The 25137-nt window shown below is 41.1% G+C and overlaps 3 protein-coding genes across 4 annotated transcripts in view; 2 read left to right on the forward strand and 1 right to left on the reverse strand.

Annotated features, from left to right (window-relative positions):
• Positions 1–604: 604 nt before the first annotated feature.
• Positions 605–6505, reverse strand: usb1 (U6 snRNA biogenesis 1). The gene is made up of 7 exons (XM_008286530.1): positions 6216–6505; positions 4293–4432; positions 4025–4208; positions 3332–3385; positions 2675–2780; positions 1610–1690; positions 605–926 (listed from the first exon to the last, which is right to left on the reverse strand). Exons 1-7 carry the CDS (start codon positions 6395–6397, stop codon positions 819–821), a joined length of 855 nt encoding a protein of 284 aa, XP_008284752.1. The 5' UTR covers positions 6398–6505; the 3' UTR covers positions 605–818.
• Positions 6506–7939: 1434 nt separating this feature from the next.
• znf319b (zinc finger protein 319b) lies at positions 7940–16796 on the forward strand. Of its 2 annotated transcripts, none has more exons than XM_008286531.1 (3): positions 7940–8277; positions 10572–10729; positions 10817–16796. In XM_008286531.1, the coding sequence occupies exons 2-3, from the start codon at positions 10725–10727 to the stop codon at positions 12663–12665; spliced, it is 1854 nt and encodes a 617-aa protein (XP_008284753.1). In that variant the 5' UTR covers positions 7940–8277; positions 10572–10724; the 3' UTR covers positions 12666–16796. The 2 variants fall into 2 exon arrangements, with proteins under 2 accessions (XP_008284753.1, XP_008284754.1); XM_008286532.1 differs by lacking the exon at positions 7940–8277 and adding an exon at positions 9926–10429.
• Positions 16797–18152: 1356 nt separating this feature from the next.
• csnk2a2b (casein kinase 2, alpha prime polypeptide b) overlaps positions 18153–25137 on the forward strand; it is a 22177-nt gene continuing 15192 nt past the window's right edge. The window contains exons 1-3 of the mRNA XM_008286534.1: positions 18153–19085; positions 19305–19416; positions 24470–24571. Of these exons, the coding sequence (XP_008284756.1) occupies positions 18982–19085; positions 19305–19416; positions 24470–24571 (318 nt within the window). The 5' untranslated portion in view covers positions 18153–18981. The remainder of the gene's footprint in view (positions 19086–19304; positions 19417–24469; positions 24572–25137) is intronic.

Below are 25137 nucleotides of genomic sequence, written 5' to 3' on the forward strand. Positions count from 1 at the left end.
AAAGTGTTTTTTTTTCTGGCAGTATTTTCTGATTTATCGATTGATAGAAAGATGCATCAAAAATTCTCCTTTAACTCTTAATATGTCAACAAAAAACAAACTTTTGAACTTGATTTGCTCTGGAAGTTAATGCTAATTTGGGCGTATTTTGATGGTTAATCTCTTATTTGGATGTTTAAACAGAAGAATTCAGGAAACTTGCAATAGAAAGCAATAAATGTGTCACTGAAAGTTCTCTTAGTTTCGGATTTTGTATGGAATTAAAATGTATTTCTGCTCCTCAGACAGTTCAATCCGTCTTTAAATTACTTTTTTTTTTTTTAAACACCTGAAAACTGACTGGCTTCATTTATTCGCTGGTTTCTCGTTTTTCTTTTAGTTTTTCTGTATCAACCCCCAAGATGCTGAGTAAAACCAACACAACAGTCATTTTAACCATCTTAAGCGATGACCAATCACTTCCTCCGTCTTCTTGTAAATGACTCGTTGAGGTTTCAGCGCTGATTAAGTCGACAGTTTCGTCTCAGTGAGGTTTTCTTACGTCTCACTTAAGCACCGCAACTCTTTAAAAAGCTTGTTGTCACCGTTAATGCACACAGAAAAGTAAGTAAAAACCAGTAAAGCTTTATTTATAAACAGTAATAAATAATGCAGGAAGAACAAACGACTGCTGATTGTCTTTGTTGGGACGTCACACGTCTGTCGGCAGGTGTTTCTGAACCGTTTCTCACCCTTCAACATTTGAGTAACAGCCGTATAGAAACTGCTGAGTCCTTGTCGTAGCTTTGCATTGTGGGAACCGACAACCAGTTTCAGTTTTAGGGCTCCAGAGGGAAGCGAAAAGTCTTGTTTCCAGTCCGGCAGCGAAGCTCTGCGCCGTCCAACCGCAGCACAAACGGCCCGTCTTCACGGTCGTCTATCAAAGTCTGAAACAAACAAAAAAATCAGACAGAAATCTACAATCAAGTCTGTCCTTCTGTCAGAACTACTTGAACTGAGTGTTTCAGGATTTAGAGGTTTATCAGATAACTTTGGTCTGAACCGTTCAACCGTCTCCTGCAGGTTCGTGACACTAAAAACCACCGAGTCTGGAAAAAGTACCAAACTATCAGTTTCTCTTTTCTGTTCCACGTTTTATGGATTCAGAACACCGACGGTACAGGTTGGCACCAAAAGAAATGTCTCATGAATACGTTAAAAAGTGAACTGAAAAACGAAGCAAAGAAATTGAGAAACTGGAATTGAAACCAGAAAAAAGTACAGACGGCTTTTAAAAAAAAAAAAAAATCTGATGATTGTCACAGAAAAGTGCATCAGAATACAAAAAAATATAAAGACAATCTGATTTTCTTTTAAAGAAATATGTTCTTTTTCTTTTCTTTTTTCCCGTATATTTGCATTTAAAAAAGTTGTCTCGGCACTGAAAGAAAAACTGGTGCTGAAAAAAACAATTCAATACAATTCAAATACAAATATGATGAAAAAATAGATGTTTTTAAATATATTTGTTTTTTTTTTCAGCTGAAATTTTATTGGTGCCAAACACATAATGACAGCACCACGTTTCAGATTCACGTTAAATTATGAGGAGCAGTGAACTGGTCGGTACCTGCAGCTCCTGTATGAACTCCTTGATCTGCACCGTCTGGTCTCCGACACACCAGGCCAGACTGACGTGGAACGAAGGTTCCTGGAGGACACAGCAGCATGACAGTGATGAGACGTGAATGTTTTTAAGAGATTCAATGATTTAAAATGATAAAGGGACTCAGAATCGTTTCTACATCACCAACGTACCCAACTGTGTGTGAGCTGGTTTAATATAAAACACAGCAGCTCGATCAGCTCAGAGCTCAGCGGTGGATTTAAAATGCATCTTTATAAAAATCAGAAACTTTAATTGTCAGATTTTCCACTTTCTTATCACTTAAAGCTTTTGTCAGAAAACTTCAGATATAAGCTTCAAATTGTGATTATTTGGTCAAAATCGCTTTAATTTATGTGTCATTTAAAATTTTAAAATTAGCCGTTTGCTGAAACCAGATTCTGTAAAAAAGCTAAAAATTCTTTGTTCTCCTGCGAAGCCCTGAAGTCATCAGTGACTCGGCTGCAACATAAAGTCACACGACTAAAAATCTGGGACTTTTTGGTTGAACTGGGTTGAACTGCAGGCTGTGTTTACACGGAACAGTTATGAAAAAACAAATTAAAAGTGTAAGTAAAGACTTATCTACAGCAGATAGAGCCGTCATTTTTCATTATTTATTTATAAAACTGGTAATTCCTGTTGGCCCTCGGAATAATGTCGCATGTTGATTCCAGGTTTTTTTCAATTTTTGTGAACAAAATAATCAGAGAAATCCAACTTTTATGTTTTCTTTTTGATTTATGGATTTTAACTCTTTCTGAGTTCTGTCTCCTTCGTCATGGTTGTTTCCAAAGAGGTGCAGGACTTTATATGACAGTGAAAAATGAAGCAACAGTGAGGAAACACTCAACAGGAGCAAAACACATCCAGTAAGTGCATAAAGTTCAGAGAGTTAAATGAACAAATAAAATGAAAGTGTAACTGCCAAGCTGCAGATTTACTGTATTTACTGAGGTTTTATTTTACAGAGCTGCAGATTTCCTGTGCTATAATCTGTGTTTGTGTTGATGCTAAACGATTCCTGACCTTATAGAAAGTTTCCAGGCGGAACTCTGTCATTGTTTTGTCCACAACCCGGACCAGGTCCAACAACTGAGCGTGCCCAGTAGACACTTCCATCCCCAGGAACGTCCTGCAGCGGATGGAGAAAGATTTAAAAACAGAAAAAGACTCTGCACATATCATAATCTGTACATATCAAAGCATCTTTTTCACAAATATTTGCCCACTGCCATAAAACAATACAAGCTTTAGACATTTCTGTTCTTCAGTCTCTCTTCTTTGGCACATTCACTCTGAAATAAAGTCGTGGATCCTGCATTATGGTGCCAAGTCTCAGCTTTAATTTGAGTTGGTTTAACACCGATATAAAAAGAACTGCGTGGGTGTTAAAGCTCTTCTAACGCCGTTGAAAGCTGTGACATTGTAGAAATAAATCACAGACTGGACAGACTATGCAGATCGGAGCAAAAGGGAAAAGTGCCAGTGAGAAGGGAATAAAACTGCCAGAAATGTGAAGCGATAAAGAGCGAATCTAAACACGTGGCAGCATGAGGTGCAGCAAGACGCCTCGATAACAACCGGTAGAGAAAACTAAAGGGTCATAAATATCAGGCTTAAATACTGGCACAGAAACAGAGTCTGGACTGTATTTCTGGCCACAGTTAGAGGGTCTGACTTTACCTCGTCTTCTCTGCGTTACAGTAGACCCTCAGTCTTCCTGCTGAACTCACACACCTGGCAACAAACACAGCAACACACTAAAATCAGCCTTTCATATAAGTTTCACATCATTTCCTGATATATATATATATTTTAAAGCAGCTCTGGAGTAAACTGTATGTTCTGCAGCACATGCGAGTCCGTTTTACTTTAACTACTGGCACATTTGTTACTGAACGTAGCAGAAGCTTTGCTATCCAACAACAACATAACAATGCTGCAGGCATCGTGACAGTCAAGCAGTAAACTTGCATAAAAAGAAAGTAGAAATTATAAAAACACACACTTGCATGTGGCTCCACTCCACGAGATGCCACAGAAATGCCAGCAGATATGGATCAGTGGTGATTCAAACAGCTGCCGACACTCCTGTGGCAGCTTGTGGTCTGAAACTGACACAAGTGGAGTAAAAATTAAGATATTTTCTGTATTTTTTATTTGTTGTACTTGGGAGTTTATGCCTCGATTTCCTGGACAGTATATGACAGGAAAACATACATTTAAACTACAAAAAGACATCATTTTGAATCACTAAACTGCCATAAGACACTGTATAGTAGGAGGATATCTGCATTACTGCCATGAGCTGCGCACAAGTGTTGTTTTGTTCATTTTCTGACTAACTTGTACTCGATCACGAGCAGGTGAACAAACCTTCTGCAGCCTGCCAGTCCTGCCCTGAGGCTCTGAGTGAAGGGCTGGATCCAGTGATGTCTGAGCACCACCGTCTGGGACAAACTGAGGTGAAACTCCTCCTGCTGGGTTAACAGCACGCCTCTGTTAGATGCTGCCGACAGCAGCTCCTCCAGCAGCTCCTCAAACTCCTCCTCAGGATCGTCTGGTGTGAAGAGAAACAAGGACAACGTGAGACATCAGGACGGGACTTTTGCTGATAATCAGTCGCACACTGTGCTGGCCTCACATGGGAAGTAAACGTAGGTGGACCAGTTTCCTCGCTCGTGTTTGAAGGAGCGGATGCGTCCGCCATGAAGAGAGCTGTCTTCAGTGTGTGGGTCCACTTCATCTGGAAACATGGTCAGCAGGCTGCCGGGGAGAGGAAGCCTGCAGCAAACACAGCACAGTTAACACGCTGCCTCATTATATCAATACATCTAATCAGGGCTGGGTCGTTATCAAGAGGAAGTCACATTTAAAGGTCATATCACACATGATTCTTAAGTAGTCCTGGCCATACGCTAACATTTGAGACATACTGGCAAGTTTCCACAAAGACACTTACATACGATTAGACTCTTATGAACCCATTTACTCTGAATGTAGTTTTATAAATGACATGATTTTCTCACACTTAAGTTGCTGCAACGTCGGGTCTGAAGAAGCTCCCGCAATCACTCAATATTTCAAGATAGAAGACAATCTTTATATAAGAGTATTGGATAGAAAACTGGTCAAATATCACAGACGCTGCATTGCAAATAATAATCTAGTATAATATTAACAATCTGTGAAATATTAATACTTCTCTCAGTGTTTTAATCCATGAAAGAATCTATGCAATACCACTAATATGTGCTGGTACTTATGTATATGTTCAATCTCTTTTGCCGCTGTAACAATTCAAATTTCCCCACTGTGGGATTAGAAATCGGTGAAACTTGTATATTTATGTCGATACAACCTGTCATCTAACGTAGTTATTTTCATTACTGATTAATCTGTCAGTGGGGCGGCAAGGTGGCTCGGCTAGAAGATCCCCGGTTCGCGTCCCGGTGAGGACACCCGGGATCTTTCTGCGTGGAGTCTCCATGTTCTCCCCGTGCAGCGTGGGTTCTCTCCGGGTTCTCCAGCTTCCTCCCACACAGTCCAAAAACATGTTGAGGTTAATTGGTGATTCTAAATTGTCCGTAGGTGTGAATGTGAGTGTGCTTGGTTGTCTGTGTATAACTGTGGCCCTGTGATAGACTGGTGACCTGTCCAGGTGAACCTGCCTTCGCCCTGAGTCAGCTGGGATAGACTCCAGCCCCCCACGACCCTAGTGAGGATTAAGGTGTATAGATAATGGATTAATCTGTCAGTTGTTTTCTTTATTAATTGAAACCAGAAAATTGTGAGAAACGGCTCTTGTGGTTTTGCACAAACCAGTGTCATTTTTAAATATTTTGTTTTCCCAAAGCGATGCTATAAAACACTTTCAAATCTGTGTGTTATGAATATTTTGTTGTTGGTTTATTGACCCCCAAATCCAGCATTTCTCAGGCTCTAGAGGACACTCAGAGTTGTTAATGGCCAATTTGAATACCCTTTGGTGTTTCGCAGCATCTTAATTATCTTTCATCCTACCTAAAGCCCTCAGAAAACCACTGCAGTCCCAGTTTGTGCCCCCATGTCTTGTATTAGCAAACATTCAGCTTACTGAGCTAACAGTTGGTTTTGTATGAGTAAGCTAACACATGGGAACTTCAAATCGTCCAGGAGACCGTTTAAAAACACTCTGGATTGTTTAAAGGTATTCCCCAAATCCTCAAAGACTCTTCCAACCATCTGGGTGGAAAAACACCCGTTTACAGAACGACAGGAAAGATTTATTTAACCAAATCGCGATGTTGTTTTCTGTCTGTAAAGCCGCCGCCATCTTTGTTTTGACTCTCTGAACTTGGAAAACGAGTTAAAATAGTTTCTGTCACTAAGTTGGCAGATTATTTCTTCTTTAAATAATTATAAAAGTCTTTAAAGATTGCAGAACTATTTTCGGGGCAAAGTTAAGTGTCTGTACACCACATTTCGGGTGTTTTCTATCTTCCGGCTAACTTTCTAACATTAACGGTTAGCTCTTTATGCTAACACTTGGACACCTGAGATCAGGCCGGGCGGTGACTAAACACACCTGGTTTTAGGAGCCTCTTCTTCCGTTTTGAGTTTCTTCCTCGCCGGTAAACCACCACCATCATCATCATCATCTCCCTCCTCTCTCCACTTTCGCGGGAGACTCTGGCCGCGAGTAGCCGCTGCTGCCACTTCACCGTCGGCTTCACTGTCCTCCTCCGAGCTGCTGTAGCCGACCAGCATCCTCAGCTACCTGCTGCACCGGGACATCATCTCTTATTTTAATCAGTAAATCACTGAGGAAAGACCGACTGACAGGGATTAGTGAAGTAGTTTAAGTTCCGGCGGCTTCAGTGCAACACTTCCGGTGTAAACAATCTGTTGTAACCAGAATAAAGGTCCGACAGAAACACAGACAGGACCGAGCTGAAGTTCTCTTCCGAGTTGGGAGTTAAGAGTAAAGATGAAAACAACTTAAATTGCAGCTTTGAATGACTTATTCATTATTTTTACACATTTTATTGATGTAAAATTTTGCTAAACATTTTAGGTAAATCCTTAGTGCAGTCAGAACCTACTTACACATTTATGAGACCTTTATTCTATTTACAAAAATGCAAAAATGGGACTTTGTCTTACACCTGGACCATATTAGACCAGGTCTACATTCAAAACCACTACATAAAGATGGGTCAAATCTGCACTACATTGTCTTTACACAAACGCCTATTTGTACAACCTGTGATCTATCTGTCTGGATTTATATATATTTTTATTTTGGTTGGGGGCTTTTTTTTTTGCATACAGACCACATTAGACCAGGTCCTGACAAATAAACAGTACATATGGACAGATGTCTACAGAATTCTTTTTAACGTTCGTGTTTTGTGATATACTAAAGGCAGAACATTTTGCCTTTTTGTTCAGGGAACACATTTTAGAGTGTTATTCTATAAAATGTTTCCACACTGATTAAAAAAAAAAAGAAGGAATGTTCTCAATGCAACATTCAGAAAAACAAATTCAAGATGTTATCAAAATGTTATAGGAATGTTCTTTATAAGATGTTCCTGTACTGTGATATATTAACGAAAAGTTGAACATCATGCCATTAATGTTCTGAGGATGTTTTTGGGGATGTTATTGTGGGAACATAGTGTAGAATCTATAAAACGTTCCATAGTGTTACATTGCAACAGAGGACTAACGCTCTCAGTGTAACTTCAAGTTTTGAGAACATTTAAATATAATATAGTTTAAGAAGAACATTCTGGGAATTAAAAGTTCCAGCTGAAAAAAGTAGTAGAACTTTGCTGTTGTGGGAATGTTCCCCACAAGCTAGGTATTGGGGTTTTGATAGTTATTGCTATTCTTATTATATTTTTTAAAAACTTTTTCAAAAAAAAAAATCTAGTACATATATATGTGTGTGTGTGTGTGTATGTATAATTTCAAACTTTTAAAAACATCTAGTATATATTTTAAAATTGTGTTTTCGTGTACATTTTTGTGATACATAAAGTGCTGCTGTAAGACTGCAATTATCTTAGAGGATCAATAAAGTTTTTTTTATTGAAATTTATATAAACTGGACGATATCAGATTATTTTATTTTTTTTAAGATTTTTTTTTTTTTTTTACAGATGATTTCTTTTTTATTCCTGTTATAAATGGGGTGAATGAGAATAATTTTGCAGAATTTTACACTACGGTGTGTACATGTGTGTATTTTCGTGTATCTGTGTGTGTGTGTGTTGTGAGCGTGCCAATTAACTCTTGGTTTATTCATGTTCCCGTGCGCGGGCAGCGGCTCCGGAGCTAGCCGACAAGCTAGCTAGCAAATTATACCAAAATGCACATCAGTCCGCCGGCAGAGAGGACGCCCTGAGGCTCGGAGAAACGTCTGTGTGAAACGATGCCGTTCGTGGGTGAATAGCGGGAGAATTTCCGCTCATTTTAATGACCCGTAACTGCCATTTTTTCGGCCCCCGGAGCCACAGCGCCCGAACAAGAGAAGCAGCCGAGCACGGATGTGAGGAAGGGACCTAACGTTATCCGGGGGAGCGGCTAACCTGCTGGCTTTTTATCGGGGCGCGCTCGGCGGGCTCGACTGGACGCTCCAGGTTAGTAAAAGCGGGGTTTTCTGTTGTTGTTTACACGCTGCTGCCGCCGCTACCTGCCTGTTATTTTCCTGTTAGCCCCCTAACGTTACGTCCATCCTGCTCCTTAGCAAGCGGCTATGCTAGCTAAGCTAAGCTATCCTGGTTACAGTGATCTTTGCCTGGAGACCAAAAACGTTATGATGCGCAGACGCTGCCTTCCACTTTTTTTTTTTTTTTAAACCGCGAATCGTTGAGCATTTGGATTTCTGCATAGACAGGGGTGGACCTGCACAGCCGATAAAATAACATTTAAATAAACATGCAGCCTAATTGTTTGTTGTCCAACTGTGTATGTTAATGAGTCCACTTGCTGCGTGTTTCTGCTCTCTCGGATGTTGCACATCTTCTAGTATCTCATTGTTTACAACCGAAATTTAACTGAACTGGGATATGTTTTTAGCCACAAAAAGTACCGATCATCCCTGAGATTCCTCCCACGTTTGTGCCTGTAGGTCGATGCTTTTTGGATAATAAACATGAAGGATGTGGTGGTTTGATGAACACTTTGCCTTCCAGAGTTGTTTGTTGTTCAGGGAGGTAAAGGTGTTTAGTTTCAGGTTTGTCTGCACAGTCTGACAATCAGCTGTTTTAAAACACAGTATTACAACATCTACACTATCACTCAACAACTTTCAGCGCTTCTTTTCCGCTGAATTTACACAAACCGCCTGCTGCAGCTGATGTAAGAACATTGCAAAAGCAAGTGTGCCATCCTTCCGTGTTTTATGGAGGCATTCATGTGTGCAAGCGTTGTTTTTGCTGCCAGGGTGTAGTATGATGTTCAGGGATTTTCCCCTGATAATTACAGCTTTTTAAAGATATTTCTTAGTAAAACTTTTATAAAATGAGACACAGTGGTCTCCTCTAACTTTTTTTTTTCTATGCTTAAACCACATTAGCATCACAGTGAGTGCGTGGGAGCCTTGAATTAGTCTAATTTATGATAATTTCCAGAGCTGTAATCATGCGTCCTATTATACCTTAGGTCTAATAAAGCTCTAACAATTAGTTGGTTAATCAGCGAACTGTCAACTATTAAATTAATTGCCAGTTGTTTTGAGTAATTTTGCTTAAAACAAAGTGAAAATAATCTGAGTGCAGCCTCCTAAATGTGAATGTTTTTTTGTTTATTTCCTTCTGTATGGCCGTAAAGTGAATATCTTTGAATTTTATTCAAAACAAGACATGTGAGGACGTTGTATTGGGCTTTGGGGAAAACTGACAGTTATATTTTTTTTTACAATTTTTGTTAAACTAATTGATTAATCAAAAACATAGTTGACAACTAAAATTGTCCAGAGTTGCCCTTTCAGCTACCAGCTGGAGTCCGATTAGTAAATCTAATAGGTTTGTAATGCTCTGTATTCTGGTCGACCGATTCTTTTACTAGTTTAGGAGAAGAGGTGCAGGTGCAGGTGAGGGGAAAAGTTCACCTATAAAGTCCCATAACACAGTAGACCAAAATAAATAACTAAAAAGATTCAGATCAAATCTGCTGTCTGTGTTGCTGATGAGAAAAAACCCCCACTATATTCTGTACAAGTTCAGCCTAATGTAACTATAGCAACAGACAATAACTCTTCCTCCACATCTTCTGGCCTCGTCTGCACCACGTTCCTGCATATCCACAGCCTTCAAGTCTTACCCGAGTTAATTAGTTAATTGTCTGCTATCAGATGCTTAACAAGGACGAGCTCCGTAACCACACATGCTCGGTCCAAATGTGCAAGTGTCAAGTAGTGTGGAGTTGATCTGCCGCTTGAACCAAAACCACTTGTGTTTTTGAGCAATAATATTGTCATTTTTGCAACGGCTTTATTGCAAAATCACAATTACAGATGAACAGGGCTGTTTACTAAGTACTCAATCTCCAGCCTCAGTCGTCCAGGCAGAACAACTGGTTTTGTCACCCACGTTTTAATTTCAGAGTTGGTTACTGAGGAGGAGAAATGTGTTTTGTTACAGGTGTGTTTGCACAATCTGACACTCAGCTGTTTTAAACCTCATATTGCAGCATCTACAACAACTTTTAAAGGCTCCGTTTCTGCTGAATTTACACCAACTGCCTGCTGCAGCTGACGACATTGCAAATGTGCGATCTTTTTACATTTTGGTAAGCATTTTCCCCACACATGGGCAGGATGTTGGACATACGACATGGTGCTGAAGCTTAAAACCCAAAGACGCTGTTGTTAATAAGTGACCTCTTTCTGCACATGCCACTCTGATTCATCTCTGTTCTGTTTCTCATACAGATCAAACTTGAAGGGGAAGGATAAAGTGAAAGACGTGGATTTCCTTAAAGCGCTCTACTCAGCTGTTCTCATCTGCACTTTGCTGCCCTTAAATCCTCCGTCACGGCCCCTTCACCGAGCACCGTCTACGGTTCTTCAGTGCCACTTGCAGACATGGAGTGAGTGTTTTTTCTTTTCTCCTTGACACACTCAGAAGCCTTTAGTCTGTTACTCAAAATACCTGCTTATCTGTCTTCTCGCTGTAGTTGGGCCACTCCAGCTGCCAAACTGAACCCCTACACCCGAGCCCGCATGACCGAGGCCTGGCAGCAGCATACGGTTGCTCCACCTCCGGTCGTCCACACCATCCCTCCAGGAGCTGAGAACGCGTTGGGCTGCGCTGTGTACGGCATCGTCCTGCAGCCAGATGCGACGTCTCTACAGCAGCAGAACCAGCACGGCCAGCACAGCCAGCACGGTCAGCAGCAGCACGGAGGCGGGCAGCTGGGCCAGCAGCAGCACCCCGCCCAGGCCCAGCAGACCTCCCTGCAGGTCGGGGCGGAGGGAGGCCACAAGTGTGGGGCTTGTGGACATGATATCTCCCACCTGGCAAACCCTCATGAACATCAGTGCATGGTGAGTCAGGACCGGTCGTTCCAGTGCACCCAGTGCATGAAGATTTTCCATCAGGCGACAGACTTGCTGGAGCACCAGTGTGTTCAGGTGGAGCAGAAGCCGTTTGTGTGTGGAGTTTGTAAGATGGGCTTCTCTCTACTCACCTCTCTAGCTCAGCACCACACGTCACACAACAGCACCAACCCAATGAAGTGTTCAATATGTGAGAAGACCTACCGACCCGGGTCTTCTGGCAACGCCACGCCCAACTCCTCAAACAGTTCCCAGCAGCCCAGCAGTGACGGAGCGTCAGCCAGCAGCAGCTCGTCCATCCTCCCCTTTCCCTCGGCACGAGACCGGCCGTACAAATGCTCTGTTTGCCAGAAAGGCTTCAAGCACCTCTCAGAACTCACGCGACACGAGCGGGTGCACACGGGAGAGAAACCCTTCAAATGTGACACATGTGACAAGGCCTTCAGCCAGTCGTCGCACCTACAGCACCACCAGCGAACGCACAGCAACGAACGGCCTTTCAAGTGTGCCGTCTGTGAAAAGAGCTTCAAGCACCGCTCCCACCTGGTGCGCCACATGTACGTTCACTCTGGTGAGCACTTATTCAAATGCAACTTGTGCGAGCTGCACTTCAAGGAGTCGTCGGAGCTGCTGCACCACCCCTGTCACCCGCAGGGCTCTCGGCCGTTTCGCTGCGCCACCTGCGGCAAAGGTTTCAAGCGGCCGTCTGACCTTCGGCAACACGAGCGAACGCACTCAGAGGAGCGTCCCTTCCACTGTGACGAGTGTCAGATGAGCTTCAAGCAGCAGTACGCACTCGTTCGCCACAGACGCACACACAAAGACCCCACCGACCGGCCGTTCAAATGCAACCTGTGCGACAAGGGCTTCATGCAGCCCTCTCACCTTCTCTACCACCAGCACGTCCACGGCATGGACAACCTGTTCAAGTGCGCCTCATGCCAGAAGGAGTTCAGCCAGTCAGGAGAGCTGCTCAGACACAAGTGCGGCGAGTCGTCCAACACCTCGCCGGACAAACCGTACAAGTGCGACGTTTGTGGCAAAGGGTACAAGAAGAGCTCCACGTTACAGCGTCACCAGAACTCACACTGCCAAGAGAAGCCCCTCAAGTGCTCGCTCTGCGACCGCCGCTTCTTGTCCTCGTCGGAGTTCGTCCAGCATCGCTGTGACCCATCGCGGGAAAAGCCGCTGAAGTGCCCGGACTGTGAGAAACGTTTCAAGTACTCGTCGGACCTGAACCGTCACCGGCGCGTGCACACGGGCGAGAAACCGTACAAATGTGGCCACTGCAACAAGGGCTTCAAACAGCGCGAGCACTTGACCAAACACCAGAGCACGCACTCCAGAGAGGGCCAGTTCAAGTGTGTGTGGTGTGGAGAGCGTTTCAGTGACTTGGGCTCTTTGCAGGATCACACGGTGCAGCACACGGCCGACGGAGGCGGCTACCCCGTCCCCCAGTGCTTATAGACCCTCTGACGTTTTTCTTTGAACAGACAAACCCTGAAACACTCTTTCCTCTCGTCTGTCCGGTCTGGGCGATTAATTCAGCCTGAAATTATTCACATCTTCGGCGTTGTCCTGGGCTGTTATCATCACGTTCATTCCCACCAGTGCCACATCAGGTTGTTGTTGCTCTGCTGACCTGCTCAGTCCTCATCACTCCAAGTCTGTCATTCCATGAAATAGGAACGTTTTCTATCTTTCCTTCTTTTTTTATACCCCACATTCAAACATTGAAGAAGGCCACGACCACTAAACTTCCATCAGTCACACTGACTTCCTGACACAGAAACAGGTGCCATAATGCAGGCTGATTTAACAGATAGATTCCCGCTGATTTTCTCCCCTCAGAAAAAGAAATAAGAATTTGAAATGCCTCCTCATTGTCGTGACAGAATTAGAGAGCCTTTGTTGTTTTTGTTTAAAGTAGTTTGGCAGAAAGTTTTTTTATAAAGGAACAGTGACTGAATCATGAAGGTTGAATTCCACTAGAGGGGGATCATTCCTTGGTTTTTTATTTCCCTCTCCCCTAATCTTTCTTTTTCTCTTTGTCTCAGTCTTTTGCTGTTTAGTATCAGAAGACTGGCAAGTTCCACTCATTCATTTGTTTTTGGGGTGAACTACGAAGCGAGTTTGACGTACAGAGGCTGTTCTTGCATAAACCGACTCAACAAAACCTAAAATTACAGTCAGAGATAACGAGTATCAGGACGGTGGTTTGCAACTTTCTTTTTTTTTAACGCTTTATGTGACTCTTCTTCTGCACATATTGACCAATCACATGCCGCCTGCTTCGGTCTAAGAAACAAGTTGTTACACTGGAAAGCTATAAAGAACAGAATAATATATGAGGCTAAAAAGCAACACTTTTAATGCAAATGACGAAACAGGGGAATGCTGGTTGAAGACTTAATTGTTAAAGTTAATGTATTTGTTTTCTCACTTAGAAACTGCGAGTGCAGCTGCTTCTTTTTAATGTGACAGCTCCATATTTTTGTTTGTCGCTGGTTTATTTCTTTATTTTTACAGGGACAGTGCATAATTAAAAGTAAATGAACGAGAGTTAGCGAGCTGCTAATTTGCACCTGTTGTCCCTGAGCAGGTACAGAAAAAGAGAACAAAATCAGAGTTTTGAAACTTTGGAGTTAATTCAAAAAATGAATTTCGGTCTGACTCTGTCCCTTACTGAAGGATACATAGAAATCCCTTTTGCTTTTGGCCAAATTAAATAATTTTTAATAAATACCAACAGACTAATCACTTTTCTAAACCGTGTTCTATTAGCTGCAGTATCAGCAGTGTAAAACGGACTTGGCAGCAGTTCAGGAGTGTTTAGAAAAACATAGTTACACGTTTTCTGCATTGCCAACTAAATGCACGTAGGTTCCTGTGGCAACACAAAGCATACAGTTTGTGCAACTGTAGCTGAACGGGTTTTTTCAGTCTCATTATTAGCGTACAACTCCACAGGTTTGCGGATAGAATAACCGCCTAATGATGCATCTTACAGCCAATTTAAATCCCAAACTCTGAACAGAACCTCCTTCAGAGCAGGTCAGCTGTGTAGAATCAGTTACCATGGTGATTTAACTGTGCAGCATCAGTTACCATGGTGATCTAACTGTGCAGCATCAGTCACTGTGGTGATGTAGCTGTGCAGTATCAGTTACCATGGTGATGTAGCTGTGCAGTATCAGTTACCATGGTGATGTAGCTGTGCAGTATCAGTTACCATGGTGATGTAGCAGGTTTAAACAGAGCTTTAATCTCCACGTACTCTTGCTTCGTAGTTCACCCCTCATGTGATGGAATTGTTTTGGTTTTCATTGCTGAGCAGTAAAACCTGAACATTGTATTTGCTCCTTTCCTTCACTTCCTCCTGGGCTTTAGTATTGATGCTTCTTTTTTTTAAGAAGTTGCCTCTAAACTCCTCGACTTATTCGTGAAGCCACACACTGTAATTTGGGAATGTATCGTCCTGCAGTGAACTCATTGTCATGTGCACGCCGTGATTTTCATGGCAACTCCCGATTTACACCAAAACGCCGGAACGACGCAACCAGCCGAAGTTAGCCATCAGTTTAAAGCCCAAATGGTTGATATCCGTCTCCAACATAAACCCGTAGAGAAATCTATGCTTCACTCGTCATATTCCTGCAGAGGTCAGCGCTGTTAGACGTACGTGTCCCGACAATGTCCGACGTTCCATTTCCTCTCTCAGCCTGTACATACCTTGGATGTGTGAGTGTACTTAGCCGGACGAGTTGGAAACTTGTCTTTCTTAAACGAACAAACAAACAAAAAAAAAAATGTATCGAAGAACAGTTTTGTATTCTTGCTACTTTTTACCATGTGAAACGTTTTGACAAAATGCTCTTTTTTTGTGGTTTTTTGTAGTCCACGTAGTGACTGTGCCAGTATGTCGCGGGGAAATCTCAAAGAGAAACCTGCGCGTGAGTCTGAGTGCGTGAATGTAAAAACGGTATTTCTGTCAAACAGGGAACTTCAGACTGAAGAGAATTGTAGTAGAACCGTTTCAACAGACCTGCGCCTTTTGTGTGTGTTTTCTTTTTTAAACGACTAACCTTACTGGTCTGTCTGAGAGCTGTTTCTGCAGGTTTTCTGTGTTCAGTATTTTTATTTTTTTTGAAAGAATTCTTATTCATGTTTTCTCCTGTTACATGTTGACGTTGTGTCTGTTACCAGAGCGAATGACGCCTTCCTCCTCTTTGAATGCTATGAGATTCTAGATGCGCTTAAGAAGCCTGGAGCTGGTTTACATGTCGGCTATGAAACGCCATCACTCCTTTTTTTTTAAAATTTGTTTTGTCTTCGTCTGTGGAGCTTTTTCCCTTCCTCCCTCGCCTCCCACTCTTCCACTGTTAATTCAAGGTTTGAGTGCAGTATTGGAAAGTATTTAATACAAACTGAGGAGTAACATTTGTTTTATTCTTGCTTGCGATTCTTTTCTTTTCTCGCCTTAAGCCCTCTGCCTCTTCTTCTGCTTTCTGTCCATCATCAACACACGAGGTCAGACGGTTGTCGCTTGCAGCCGTCGCATTTTTAATTTTATGAATCTGGCATTTAAAAGACGTTGAGAACAAGTTAAAGTAAAAGAAAAGTACTGTACTTTTATTTTTATGGTTTCACATTTCTTCTCATATGTTACTTTTAATTCTTTAAATTGATATGAATATCTGTATTCCTGGAGGGAGAGACCAGGGCCTTGGGGTGTGTTCTGGACGTCACTTTTTTGAAACGTAGATCCGTTTAAAAGATGAAAATATAGCTCCGCACATGGTGAATATCAGGAATCAGTGAGGGTGGGTTCGTATTTTGCCAAGAACTGCAAGTGCATCAGGACTTGTTAATCGGTGCTGACACGTCATCAGATGTGCACAATAAGAAATAGACGCTCCAGGTGCAGACAAGGACCTCACATATGTCTAGTATTAATAATAATAATGCTAATAATGAGAGTGTATGTTAAAAGCCAAAGAAAAACTCAACTCCAGCCCAGCAGCACTCAGTCAGTAGTTAGTAAAGCTGGTGGTGCATCTGTTCTGTGTTATATTGTTTGGGTCGGACCACTCTGAGGACGCACCAATCCTGGGTTTCAAAACGATCCATATCTGGTTCAGCAAGGAGAGGAGAACCTCCCGTATAAGCACAAATGATTAAATCTCTCCTGCACTCTAACCGGTGGTTTAAAAAGTCAGTTCAGGCACCCGTTAACTCACCCGCCGTCCTCCGTTTTCCTCAGTTCTGATTTTTAAAAAAGCCCCGTCAGACCCTGGTGTCTCTTGCTCTCTGCATGCTTGCTGTGTTAGTTCCTGTGTTTCTGTCCCTGGGAACCGGTGCTGGAGCCCTCCATCCTCCCCGACCTCCTCCCGCCCCGCTCACAGCACTGTTCCCTCCTATAGCTTTTTTCAAATTGTACTGTAGTTTATGTGAATGATGTTGAAAAACAAAACTCTGAAAAGAAAAAAACGTTGTGGCGACGTACAGTACGTGTACATTCATGCTAAGATTATCTGTATGTATGTAGCATTCGATTACACACAGCACTAACAAATAAAACTTTTTTTCATTTATACATTTATGCGAGTCTTGAAAGTTATTTGTGCAGGAAATCAGCTGCTCTGTGTTTGTTTTTAGGCTTTGCTCTGGACATCTGTTGGACTTTTCTGTTAGAATACATGGAAACACGTTCTTGTATGTTGTTGCACAACGTTGAGCCACAAATATAAAGTAGAAAGAATACAACCATCAAACGCTTCTGATTACACTGTAAGAAAAAAAAAGTTAACTTTTTTAAAAAATCATTTTTGGAACAATTTACTGTTTCTCTGTTTTGTTAAATTAGAGGTGATAACTACTAGAAATCACAGAAACAATACATTTGTTAACTATGAATAATGTCCATGTCAAAAGTCTGTATCTTTACAAATAGTAATTCGTTCTTTGACATTTGACATGTAAAATGTAATCATAGTTATCCCCTAATTTACCCCTAAAAAGAGATTTAAATACAAATAATATATATATAACAACAATTTAATCTAAATCATTGATTAATTGATGAGACTTTAAAAAATTCTCAATTTATGAATGAATGAAAAATACTGTATTTATCCTAGAAGGGAAATTCAATTTATTAAATTATATATTAAATAAATGTTAAATAAATTCAATTTATCCCAAAGTTTAAACTTTGAGGAAATGAAGGAGTGAATAGGTTTTGCCTTATTTTACAGAAAAACACAAATATGTGACCCACCCTTAAATATATACTGATGCATTAATGATCAGTTCAAGGTTTTGTAAACAAAAATGAAATATTAATAATATTAACATATCAAAACATTATAATTATTCCCTAATTTACCCTTTAAGAGACAAAAAAAACCTTACATCTAAATAATATATATAGTACATACCAACAACTTAATCTGAAGTTATTGAAAGAATGAATATATTTTCAAAACTTTGAGAGGAAATGAAGGAGGGACTTGGTTTTAAAGATATGTGACCCACTCTTAAATGTGTACAGATGCATTAATTATCAGTTCAAGGCTTCATAAACAAAAATCAAATATTTCTTTTACATTTTGTCAAAACATTAGAATCATTCCCTAATTTACCCCTTAAAAGACACTTAAATCTAAGTAATATATGTACAACAACCTAATCTTAATTTATTGATTGATTTAATATATTCTATAAATGATCAATCAATCCCAAACTTTAAGAGGAAATGAAGTAGTGACTTGGTTTCACACGGCGTGTTAAACGTGTGACACCACCTCCGGCCGCCGGCCAGCAGGGGTCGCTGTGTCGCGGCTCTCCGCTCCGACGCCGCCCTCCTCCTCTTCACCCCGGCAGCCCGCAGCTTTCACATCCGGGCGGCTGTCTCGCTCCTCTTCAATCGCAATCCGCTTCCCTTCCCTGCGCTCTCCACCGGGGAGGTCCGAGGCTGCAGAAGAGAAACCCCCCGAATCCCGGGCCCTCCTTCGGCGTCTGGCACCGGGCCTGCGAGGCGCTGCTTCCCCTCCCACCCCGCACAGCCGGTCGCACATGACGCGGGCTCGGCCAGCGGTGGTGCACGGAGCCGAGCGCTCCCCGTCGGTGCGACATCTCCGCGCTGAAGTAGCATCGCTGGCTAACGTTAGCTAACAACATCGATCTCCGAGCCGCTCCACCCCCCCTTCTCCCTCCGGTCGACCCCCGCTACCGATCTGTCACATCAGCCGCTGATTGATAGCGACCACCGGAGCACCGAGGGCGTCCCCCGCCTCCTCCCCGACCGTCCACCGTGTAGCGCAGGAAGCCTCTGCCCCCCTCCGCCGTCTCCTCTCGGATTCGGGGCCCGCAGAGAGAGAGAGAGCGGACCGTTAGCTCCGGAGGTTGAACCCGTCATATTTACACCTCCAGCCCCGCCGTGCACCTTCAGGGCTCCGTTTCTTCTCTACCTCAGCACCCCGATGCCTCCCCGGGCCTGTGTGTAATCTCAGCTGCGGGTTCCTCTGAGCTCCACCAACACCGACTCTGCTGCTTCTCACTCCCCCACGAAGGGACGCTGCTCGGCGGGCACTGACTGCAGCAAACCCCGGCTGGCTCTCCACTCTTTTCTTTTTTTTTTTTTTTTCCCTCCTCTCAGCGGGATCTCTTCCCTCTCGGAGCTAGCTGGCTGGACACATCCACTCCACACCCACCCACACACTCTCTCTCCGTCATCCACACCCCCGGCAGATCTCCGTGACTCCGAGCCACGGGTCTCGCCATGCCGGGTCCGGTGGCCGGTAGCAAGTCCCGTGTGTATGCAGACGTGAACACGCTGAAGACCCGGGAGTACTGGGACTACGAGGCCCACGTACCCAACTGGAAGTGAGGACATGTGTGGCTGCTGCAGACTGCTCTGGTTGCATGCATGAGAATGGATGTGTGATGCTTTGCAGATGGAGCTTTATCATGACACTTTTATCACTTCCTGTCTCCTGCATCCTCCATCATCTCCTCAGCTCAGGGCTCAGACATCAACTTCACTGCATGCAGACGCTGAAAATGTAATTTTCTCACACAGTGCTGTCCCTTCTGTCCCCACAGCAACCAGGAGGACTACCAGCTGGTCCGGAAGCTGGGCAGAGGGAAGTACAGCGAAGTGTTCGAGGCCATCAACATCACCAACAATGAGAAGGTGGTGGTCAAGATCCTGAAGGTGAGCAGCTCGTCTGCACCACAATGTCCTGCATGTGTGATTTCGAGCTGCTTTAAGGTCAAATATGAGGAATTGGAGGCTTGAGTTGTTAAAATGTTCTGATGTGTGGCTGGAAGGTTTGGTTGCAAAACTGTTTGGTTCAGTGAAGCTTTTCTGATTTCAAGCTGTTTCTGGGTGTTTTTTGCTCCTGTTGCTATTTTTTATTGGTCAGCTGCGGGACAGAAATGAAGCACAGTGAAGAAAAAACAAACAGAACCACAAAAGTCCAATAAAACGTAGATGTATTAAAGACTATGTGCACCGTTCACATGTACAGATGTGGTTTCATGGATCATGTGCTCAACGTAGGACACAAGAGCTGCACTTAAAGTTCAGACTTCTACAGCGCCACACTTCTGTTCTTACACCTGAAATAAATCTGAAGAAACAAGCCCAGCGGTGCATTATGTTATTGCGTAAAAAAGCAAAGTTTCATTTCTTAGTTTTTTATTTTATTTTACAAAAAATGGCACAACCTAAAATCAACATGTGCGACATTTTTTCAACGTCCACAGGTGTCAGCAACACTGGAGTGTAAAATATGGACTCTATAGACTGTGGATATTCTATTATTTACATTTTTAATCTGTTTCCAAATGAATCGTGTAAACACTGCCTGCAGTTCAGCCCAAAAGTCTCTGAATTTTTGTGACGCTGCTGTTAATCATAGCCGAGTCAGTCACAGCTTCACAGTTGCACCGAGGACCGCCGAATTTTTCGTTTTTTACAGAATCTGGTTTGAGCGAACGGTTTATTTTTTGGCAATTTTTTAAAACACGACACTTGTAGAATAAAGTGAGTTTAAAGAAATGTCACAGTTGGTTCATTTTTTTCATGAGAAAACTGAAAGTAAAGTCTGAGGATGTTTATGGATTTTTAGAAAGTTGAAAATCTGACTTTGTTTTTTCTGTTTTTACTCTTTCTGGCTGATCAGTCACGTCGTGTGAATGTTGGTTAAAGTTGAGGCAGTGAGAGCGTCTGAGCTGCAGCAGGAAGCTTTGTGTAGAATCTAGTTTTTGCAAACAGTTTATATTCACTGATTTGTTTTAAATGAGACAAGATTAAAGTAATGATGATAAAATAATCTAAACTGGACGTTACTCAGGATTAGTTCAGGGACAGTTTGAATGTTGAAAATCCAACACTTGACTTCAGTTTTTACAAATTATGACTCCAATAAATGACAGAATTTTGCTGAGTTTTAGAACAACATGTCTTTCAAACCCACCAAGAGTTAAAAGATTAGCTGATTAATTAATTAACATCAATTAACCTCTAACCTTTGACGATACTTGAAGCAGAAACCCTTCAAGATTTTCTACTTTTCTGTCTTCTGTGACTCTAAACTGAGTTTCTTTGACTTTTGTTCAAACAAAACAAGTCATTTGGACTTTATCAAATTGTGATCAGTATTTTTTAACAATTTTCTTACATTTTATGAAACAAAAGTTAATAATTTCTTCAAGAAAATGAAAATACAAAAAGCTTTAAGTATAGAACTCCTTTCCAAACATTGTTCTCGTCCCTGCAGGAAAAAAAAAACAAGTATTTAAAGTTCAAAAATCCAAAACATTGATCTAAAATAGGATAAATAATGAACCTATCGGGACAAATACCTTCTGTTAAGTAAAGTTTTTAGATAAAAGTGAGTTTTAAAAAGAGATTTAAAAGAGAAAAATGAGTTTTCAGTTGAGTTCACATCTGCAAAAACTAATAATTATCATTATTAGTTCCAGATCTGATTATTTTGTGAACATTAAGACTGATTTCTTGGATTCTCCAGAGTTTGCATGAAGGTGTTTTCATGTTTTAAACCGTGCTAACTTAAAACGAGTGCTTTGTTCCACGTGTTAATTGCCGTAGATTTCAATTAACACTCAAATATTCTCCTGACAGACTCTTACGGTTGAATAATGATTTTATTTTTGCAAACATGCTGAACATCGCTGAGCTCCTGGTTTCAGATTTTCAGATTTGTTTCTTCATGAGTTATGGTTACTTGAATATTTTGGCCTGATGGTGAAACAAAACCGGCAATTTAGACATTAGGTTTGACAAAACATCGATTTCAGTATAATTGATTGAATTTCACATAACGAGCAGTCGTCTGCTGGTTGATGTTGTCCAGTTGATCTACTGGCTGACGAATCCATTAAACATCAGCGTGACATCGTTTGATTTGTTGTTTTATCTGGAAAAACTGTCCAAATTAGAAGAATATTGAGTTTGTGGTGATAAGTCAAAGCAGCACGGAAACCTTTAGCTGTGGAGTTTTAGGCCTTCGTGCTCGATGGATTCAAACCAGAGGAGCTCAGAGTTCAGCTGAACCAGTAAAGACCTCCTGATGCTGCTGCTTCACATCCCAGCAGAGGATTAAAAATTGGTGGCAGCAGAGTGAGGATGGTCTGGCTGCACTGGGACGAGTAAATAAGTCCTAATTAATCATATTTACTGTTGCATTAATGTGGTCATAAATATATACATGGGCAAATAAACACGTTATTTACTTATAAAAATAGGAATGAGCTGTTTCTGTGTGTATGTTAATGAAATAGAAGCTTAAAGTCTCCATCCACAGTAATAGATTTTAATTTTTTAACAGAGTTTTTGAAAGAAAACCTCCCAGATTAACATTTTAGCTCAGTTTTAGAAGTAATATCTGTGTAAATGAATACTTTGAAAGCCATTACATGTGAAAATTCACCGGGGACGCAGGTGTAAATATTGAAAAGTGCTTCATTTTAAAGTAATATTTAAATACTTAAAACAATAATATGAATCTTTCAGCACGTCAGACTCAGAGTTTAGTTTTTATTTTTTGGTATTTTATTGAAGTTGGTTGAAAAATGTGAAATATTTAGATGCTGTGAATAACCAGAGATTGTTTAAAGAAAAGTCTTGTTACTTTCTTGTCGGAATTTTTAAAATTTTCACTATTATTACTTAATTTATTCAACTTCAGACAATTACAGCTTTTTAAACATTTGTTCTGTTTCCACTTAAAGATGTAAATGTTCTCATCTTTGCATGAGATTTTATTTTGATAATCCCTCGTGTTGTAATGATCCATCACATGTTTTGAATCAATACATGTTGAACCAGAGCTGTAAAATATATCCCGTATTTGTAAGAAAACTCCTGAATTAGAAGTTTATTCCTCAAATTCGTCGGCTCTACGAGCAGCGGCGGTGAAACCTGAGCGATGTGAGCGTCTGCTAACGGACACGACGACGCGAGCAGCGGCTGTAATCGGATTTATTATCGATATTGAGTTAACGTCTGGCAGCCGCAGCTGGTTTCTTTGTTTTGTTCTGGTCATGTGAAGACGCTGACGAATCAGGAGACGAACGGTTTAGCAGCGATTATGGTCATCGTCGTCTCTGTTTCTGTGACTCCAGATTGAAATGTGTTTTAGAAAGTTTCTAAAACTGGGCGCTCGGTGTGAACGTAGAAGTCGTTTATAATCGTGTGGAAGTTTCAGAAAGTTGGACTGATCACAGGCGATGAGGTTCTTCCATCTTAAATCATCACTTTTTTAGAAAAGTTTCTGCTCTGATTTGCTCCAAACTTTATTTTAATCATAAACTTATAAATATTTAAATATAACTGTGAAATTTTAGCCTGATATATGAGAAGATTCTTTAAAAAAATGTACCTGTCAAAACACTTTTTGGACATTTTTTTCCCCCACATTTAATTCTGAGGCTGTTTGAAGGACAATATTTCAGAACTTATTAAAGTTTTTACAGTTATTTCTGATGTTCTTCAATAAAGTCCAGTCAGTGTGATCGGTAACATTCACTGTGTTTTCTCCAGATGTCGTCCTGATAAACGAATACAGTGGTACTTTTATAAATAATACAAATAATAAATAGAAAGTTTATGCCTACAAAGTGGGGTTAAAATATATATGTTTAAAAAAAAGTTATGTTTTTAGAACCATTTTGAAATTCTGATATATTAATATTTTGTTTTTGTGATATAACTCATTTTACCAAATCAAGCAAAATTTACTTTTTTTCCATCTTTATGACCAAGTATTTCACTATAAAAACTCTTATAGGTGTTTTTTTTGTATTGTTGTGACCTGCAGCTACATAATTGTTCAGAAAACGTCACTAGTTCACGTCTGCGTTATTCATTTTTTGTTAATGAGCTCAAAGATGGACGTTTTCATGATAGCTTCAATTTTTTTTTTCATTCTTCAACTCACCAATTATCAGAAACTATTTGATCTATTTGTTCAGTATTACAGATTCTGAATCAATGACATGATGAGAAATAACAGAAAATTTCAGGTTTTTATCTTTAATAGTTCCTCAGATAATAGAGAGAATAAATGTAGATAATAAAGATATCAGCCTCAAATTTCAAAGTGCCAAAAAACCTGCTGCAGTGAGTCAACGGGCAAAATTTTAAAAAGAACAATATCTGAAAGTATTTGATATATGAAGCTAAAACTACTCAGATATCTTTATAAATATCTGTATTTTATGTAATAAAAATTTCAGGCAAATCAGAGATGGTTGAGCAGATCTTTTTTCTACGAAATGTGATGATCAGAGATGGAACTTTATTTGTTTTTGTGTATCCAAGTCGTTTTTTTCTCTCCTTTAATTAACAGCCAGTGAAGTTTTCTGTCCCCTCAGATCAGATTTTGAGTCATAATCTTATAGATTTCTGATAGAAGCTCTCTGTAGCAGAGGATCATGCAGAAGAATCAATAGATGTTTCTCGTCTTTCCACAGTCGGTAACATCCGTTAAAATGACCTCCAACCAGAGATAAACTCCCTCGTGACTCGCTGCTGCATCTGTTTACTGCTCACAGCCAGTTTATAACCTCTAAAAACTAACCAAAAATAAAGGGTTGTTCAAATGTAAACACCAGCCTCAGACACTTAGACGCTACAAGTTGATTTTTTTCTGCTTTTCCATCAGGATGTGGTTTTATTTTCCTCGTCTTGCACCCAAAGAACTCTCTGTTGAATCTGCTCCTTCTGTTTTTATCATCAGCCGGTGAAGAAGAAGAAGATCAAGCGAGAGATCAAGATCCTGGAGAACCTGCGAGGAGGAACCAACATCATCCGGCTGGTGGACACAGTCAAAGACCCCGTGGTGAGTTTTTATTTCTCTTCATTAAAATCAGTAGAAAAGTCAGGAACGTTGGTTAAAGGTGGAAAAACACACTGATGATGGAGCTGAACGTACATCAGCCGGAGAGGCTTCTGTTCGTTTCTATTCTGGACTGTATTTAATGTGGCGGCTCTCTCAGAGGAACGATGCGACTCAGGACGACGTGTTGTGAATAATTAATAATCAGTGTTTGCTTTAATTGCTGGTTTTGAGGCCATTAAACTCAGGAGTGCAGCGGTCTGACTCGTGGCGTCTTCAGATGATTCCAGCATCAAAACTGGAGGATTTCTGGGCTTTTTTTTTGTAAATTCGCTGCTGTCACATTTTTATTTCCTGTTGCTTATTTTTCTCTGCAATATAAAGTCCTGCTCCTCTATGGAAACAGAACGACCATGACTAGAAGGACAGAGAACCGTGAAATGTGTCCCGTGCATTGTGACAAACTTTTAATGCCAGGAAAACTTAAAAAAGAGAAAATAAAAAATGTGTCAGAATTTGAAGATACACCGTTCGCCTGAGCAGCTTCGATCATCCTCGATTGTGATCCA

The sequence above is a fragment of the Stegastes partitus genome, unplaced genomic scaffold (genome assembly GCF_000690725.1).
Source record: "Stegastes partitus isolate 25-593 unplaced genomic scaffold, Stegastes_partitus-1.0.2 Scaffold458, whole genome shotgun sequence".
Taxonomy (NCBI): Eukaryota; Metazoa; Chordata; class Actinopteri; family Pomacentridae; genus Stegastes; species Stegastes partitus.

Coding starts and splice junctions, on each gene's coding strand:
- usb1 (XM_008286530.1), bottom strand. CDS start 6,397: ATGCTGGTCGGCTACAGCAGCTCGGAGGAGGACAGTGAAGCCGACGGT. Junction 3,386..4,024: donor GGACTGGCAGGCTGCAGAAG/GTTTGTTCACCT, acceptor GTTTGTTGCCAG/GTGTGTGAGTTCAGCAGGAA. Junction 2,781..3,331: donor TGTAACGCAGAGAAGACGAG/GTAAAGTCAGAC, acceptor CATCCGCTGCAG/GACGTTCCTGGGGATGGAAG.